The 5553-nt window shown below is 37.3% G+C and overlaps 1 protein-coding gene across 1 annotated transcript; it reads left to right on the top strand.

Moving 5' to 3' along the window:
• Window positions 1-787: 787 nt before the first annotated feature.
• Window positions 788-2771, top strand: LOC135128974 (venom carboxylesterase-6-like). The gene is made up of 6 exons (XM_064056056.1): window positions 788-857; window positions 905-1050; window positions 1097-1931; window positions 1980-2279; window positions 2328-2454; window positions 2507-2771. Exons 1-6 carry the CDS (start codon window positions 815-817, stop codon window positions 2697-2699), a joined length of 1644 nt encoding a protein of 547 aa, XP_063912126.1. The 5' UTR covers window positions 788-814; the 3' UTR covers window positions 2700-2771.
• The last annotated feature ends 2782 nt before the right edge of the window (window positions 2772-5553 follow it).

Here is a 5553-nt window from a genome sequence, read left to right on the forward strand (position 1 = left end):
AAGAGTGTCAGATTGACACTCTTCCATAAATTAAGACCATCTCGGTGTTGTCATTATTATTATTATTATTAATAATTTACATTTTTTATGTACAAAATGCTCATCATATTTAAGCATTCTTAACTCCGGCATATTTAAAAATTGAAATTTGTCATTCTTCATCGAATGTTTCAGTTAAGCAAATATAAAACCTTGCCAAGTGTTAACGTATTTATACACCGTGCTTAATTTTGGAAATTTATTATCATCTTTTTAGCATTTGGGTGAAGTTTTTCAAGACGTATTTCGAAAAATCAGTATCTTAATTGTTTATGGAAATTTCGGAACGCGGTTAAAAAAGCAAGAGACAACTTGCGTTGGAGTCTGTAAATGTGTGTTTTGATTATTTTAAAACCTAAAAAGGCACTCGTGATCAAAAATAGGCAAAAACAAGTAGGGCCCAAATAAAAGATTTTCACAAATACAAATTTATATATATAAGTAATGTTCATGCATTTGTATCAAACAAAATGAAAAGGCATTTGCCCTAAAATCCGCCCTTTAGTGTGGAAAAAACCCATTTACTCAATTTTATGGATTAGTTAGACCGACTTGTGTACATAAAGTTTATTTTACAACAACATATATGATGAGTAATAAGCAAAACAAAAACTTGCCGGTTATCATGACTTTCATTAATAAAAACATCTCATTATTGCGATAATAGCAAAATGTAGATAATAGGTGTTGCATAACCCTATAAATAGACGAATTATCTTCATTTTTGACCACACAACGGATATATCATTTAATCATTGTTAGTGGGGCTCATAAGATGTTAGCAATAATTCTCCCCTTCTTCGTGATATTTACTTTAGGTAATTAATGTGTGATTTTGCATTTTTTTTTTCAAGCATTTTTTAAGATGTTTCCAGTGGGAAACTCCCCTTGGTGAAGACACCACTGGGGGAGATTCTCGGAGACCACAAAATATCATTCGAAGGTAGAACATTTTCGGCATTCGAAGGCATCCCTTTTGCTAAACCACCAATTGGGGAGCGACGTTTTGAGGTGAGTTATTATTTGTAGATACCGTTGTTAAAATTGGTACTACCAGGAACCCGAACCCGTTGATCCATGGAGTGGTACCTGGAATGCCACCTCCTTATTCCAATGCGCACAGAGTAATTCGATTCAACTTTTCGAAACACCAGGCGACGAAGACTGTCTTTACATTAACGTTTTCGTACCACGTGAGAATCCAAACCCTGACGAAAACTTAGATGTCGTTGTCCACATTCATGGAGGGGCATTCATGTATGGTAGTGGTCACTTCTATTCCCCTCCAACCCTTATAATGGATCGAGAGGTTATATACGTCACTTTTAACTATCGTTTGGGAATTTTGGGTTTTTTGAGTACCGAGGATGATGTAGTGCCCGGAAACAACGGTCTCAAAGACCAAACATTGGCTCTGAAGTGGATTCGAGATAATATAGCTAGTTTTGGCGGAAATCCAAACTCTGTGACAGTTAGTGGGGGATCAGCTGGAGGTTCAAGTGTGCATTTGCACTTCTTTTCTAAGCGTTCGAGAGGTTTGTTCCATCGAGGATTTGCTCAAAGTGGTCTCGCTTTGAACCCATTTTCCATCCAAGAGCAGCCTTTAATGAGGGCTAGGAAACTGGCTGATGCAGTGGGGTGTCCTACGAGTTCCACTCGAGTTATGGTTGATTGTTTGAAGCAAAGACCCTACCAGCACCTTTTCGATAAACTTTCGCTATTTTTTAATTATAAATTTTTGCCGTGCGCGCCTTTTGGTCCTGTTGTTGAAAAAGGCGGCTCAAATCCCTTTTTAGATGAAGATCCGTACCACTTACTGAAGAAAGGAGACGTGTATGACGTACCGTTGCTTGCATCTATGGCAGTCCATGAAGGACTCTTCCCTGTGTCGTGTAAGTAACCCTTCATTCATTACTATCTTCTCTAAGTGAATTTTTCAGTCTTCTTGGAAGACCTAGACAATATAGACGTGAATTGGGAAGAGTGGGCTCCAGCTTTCCTGGAATTCAACTACACGTTATCGTCGTCTTTATGGAAAAGTACTGCTAGAAAAATCAAAGAACATTATCTAGGTGGCGAGCATTTTAATAAAGAAAACCTACTAAAATTGATTCAGATTTTTAGCGATCGGTATTTCCTCAACGATGCAGAAACGGCCGTACGTATGCAAGCAAAAGTGAATAAATCTCCAGTCTATTATTATCTTTTCGGCTATCCTGGAGACAACAACGAGCAGAAACGTATGGTTTTTCATTTGAAGGGTTCATGATTAAATCGTAATTTTGTAGTGGTTGGTCATGGTGCCGACACTAAGTACTTCTTTGGACCAACATTTATACCCACACCTTTAACACCCGACGAAATCAAAATGAAAGACTTGCTTCTGGATATGTTAGTAGCGTTTGCAAAAACTGGGTAAGTAGTACCAACGTGTCTAACTATAATTTATTATGTAGGAATGTTGTAGGAAACCTACTTTGGGTGGTGTAGACTTGAAACCCACGGGTTATGAGGAACTGACATATCTTGAAGTAAATGGTTTCGAACCTGACGAAATTCAGGTGAAAACGACCGACGAACTAATGACTAGTGGAAGCTTTTGGAAATCGTTGAACTTTATGGAGGGCGAAAACCTGATTTCTGCTAAAGATGAACTGTAATTTGACTTTTTGGATTATTTCTCTTGTTATTACATTTTGTAAATGTTTTACGATATTTTTAATAAACACAAAAAATCAACCATGACAAAAATGTACATAAATGCTCGATAAATAACCTCATTAGGTATTCAGACTTTTGTTAATATCGAAAATTTTGACACTTTGTGTAGGATGTACGAGAAAGAACTTTCTCTGTAGATGCACAGAATGTTGTTAGATTACAGGCGAATGTTACAAATTCACCATATTTATCAGACTGTTATTTTTGACACAATAAGAACTCAAATTAAGTATCTAGAAATTATGCTCTTCTGCACTTTCCGTACTTCACGTGCTCTTTTGCCTCACAGTATGGTTCGGAGTCTTTTTCATACATTTGTTGAATTTGTACGCATTAATTTTCTTGGTGTTTCTATTGCTTGTGAAAAAAATCACCGGAAAACCTAAGAGAAATGTTCATCACGTTTTTTTCCACTAATTAAAATGACAAATAGTGAACAAACACATTGCTGTGGCGTTATTGACCCTTTTCCTGTAAGATCGTAAAACTTCCGTAGTGACTTTCCGTGCGCACGCATCTTCAAAATCACGTTGGAAATAGTATCCGGCACTCCGGTAGCAGAGCAAAGGCCTGTGACAACAAACCGCTTTGACAGAATGCAACCGGAAACACATGCGTAATCTGTTCCTCATTGGTTAATTTTAACTGACTTCGCCTGCGCGATGTTGTCTCACTCTGTATCATTGGAATTTATATAATATCTACTCACTTTGCTTACAGGAAAAGGGTCAATTGAAAAAGTGTCAAATATAAAAATATAAACTCACAATATGAAATAAAATGCATGACTGAGTTACCGGATTTATGACGTAAATTACTATTTTGTAATGAGAAACATCATGCTGCTTCATGCTAAATCCATAGCACCCCATGATGTTGGCAAATTGCGGAACAGATTAATCTAGTCTAAAATATATAGTTCTTTACTACAAAAGTATTTAGAATGTCTCCAGACCGAATCTCTTGACCTGTGGTTGTTCACCGGAACGAAATGTTTCACATTTTCAACTTATTCAAGACAGTTGACCTCCAAATGTAATGGGTTCAGTGTTTTTGCCGATATTTACAATGTTGTTATTGTTGGCTCCCTATTGTTAACAGGAACAAATAAACACATATTTTAACAGCGAATTTTACAATTTAATTCATTTTTTATATTGTTTATTGTAGTTAATGTAACAATGAAGCAAAGAGAGAGATACAATAATGTATTGCAAAAAAATCCCGGAACAATTTTAAAAAATCTGTTAAATTTTCCCAAATATGTTGAAGCACTTGAAAATTTTGAAGGATCGTGTTTGCTTCCGAATATTTTCGGAGACCGATTTTACCAGTTGGTATACGTTTACAGTTTTCGTGAAACATAAAAAATGTACGCAATTTTAGTTCGTCCAAAATATGAGAAGTGCGTCATTGGATCTCACGATGCCGTTACCTGCTTTTCAAATCCATCTTCCATTCTCGTCCACACACTTCTCTTTTTTGGAAAATTTGTCACGGTTGTAAATACAAAACTGGTATCTTCTTATTTTAAAATTCTGGCTATTTTGTTCGTTTAACATCACGTTTCGCTCGTCCATCAATTTAACACCCAACTTTTTTGTTCTGCACATAGCAGCGTCAAATCTTTTTCGTCTCTTCTTTCGCCATGGTCGATTTTGTTAATTCGGCAGTGCCGTTTCCGCGTAATAGTCCGTCGATTAAGTTGAAAGTCGGCGTGAAGCGAACTATAATTGCTAGAATTAAAAGTTTAACGTTTAAATTAAGAATATTGCCGTACCTCAGTGCCGTCACAATAAGAACGCCGCCGCCGCCTTCCCCACAGAGAGATATTACTGCCGACAGGTGGCGCACCCGCGGCAGATTGCTTCTCTCCTGGAGGGCATTTTATTGTAATATTTACTTATTTGTGCGTCACATTGTGTCTGCAGAAGCGTAAAAAACCAAGTCTGTGTAATTGTGTGGTGTAATTAAGACCTTAGGGGGTCGCCTCGGCGGAATGGTGATATCCTTTGTCGTGTTTGCCTTGATGACTTAAAACCGTTTCGGTGCATTTATTCCGACGCTCCTTTTGTTGGTTCTGTTGTGATCTCTTCCGCTCAGAGGGTTCCTCTATTCCGCGCCCAGTTTTTAATTTCGATGAAATTCCGACTCGCCGAATCGATTCGGATTTTATTGTGACATCGCGTTACTTAATGAACGAAGAAATCCGCCAGCGGGTCGGCGACTGTGGTTACGACGATTTGCATTTTTTTTAACTGTTTCTATATTTGATTGCGGCGAGGTTTTTTAAATTGCACCATATTGTTCGGTGGTACAGTTATGAAATGACAATTATCCGAAAACCATTGGAAAAAATCGCGATTTTCAGGAGCGTGGACATTCTCCTGATTCAGCGATGAAAAGAAAAAATAAAGTACCGTAGCGTGTAACTGTAGTAACATAGAACACGATAACTTAGTGTATTGTGTTAAACAATAACGAAAACTTAAAAGTAATATCGTGGCTTTTGAAAAGTCAAACAGCTCTCTATTAGCGAGCTGTGAGAAATTGGCTTTCACGATTGAGTACGTACTTTTGGAAAAGTTCCATTTTTTATTGCGTCACAACAACCCTTATATATAAGCAGATATTAAAATTAATAGCTGGCTTGCTCCAACTATTATTCATCTTTCACTTCTGACTCGTAAAAGAGAGGCATTGTTTTTCATATGTGCCTCCATTTTTACTGGAAATATGTTTGAAATCGCTCTTCTAGCTTCATCATCATAACTGCTGGAAGGAAGCCAAGCT

The sequence above is a fragment of the Zophobas morio genome, unplaced genomic scaffold (assembly GCF_036711695.1).
Source record: "Zophobas morio isolate AGI-343-1 ecotype UQ-CSIRO unplaced genomic scaffold, CSIRO_AGI_Zmor_V1 ptg000014l, whole genome shotgun sequence".
NCBI lineage: Eukaryota > Metazoa > Arthropoda > Insecta > Coleoptera > Tenebrionidae > Zophobas > Zophobas morio.

Bases quoted from the DNA above. Each gene is read 5' to 3' on its own strand.
- LOC135128974 (XM_064056056.1), top strand. From the start codon at position 815: ATGTTAGCAATAATTCTCCCCTTCTTCGTGATATTTACTTTAG. The intron at 1,932-1,979 runs GTAAGTAACCCT...TGAATTTTTCAG, and splicing joins AGGACTCTTCCCTGTGTCGT to TCTTCTTGGAAGACCTAGAC. The intron at 2,455-2,506 runs GTAAGTAGTACC...GGAATGTTGTAG, and splicing joins GTAGCGTTTGCAAAAACTGG to GAAACCTACTTTGGGTGGTG.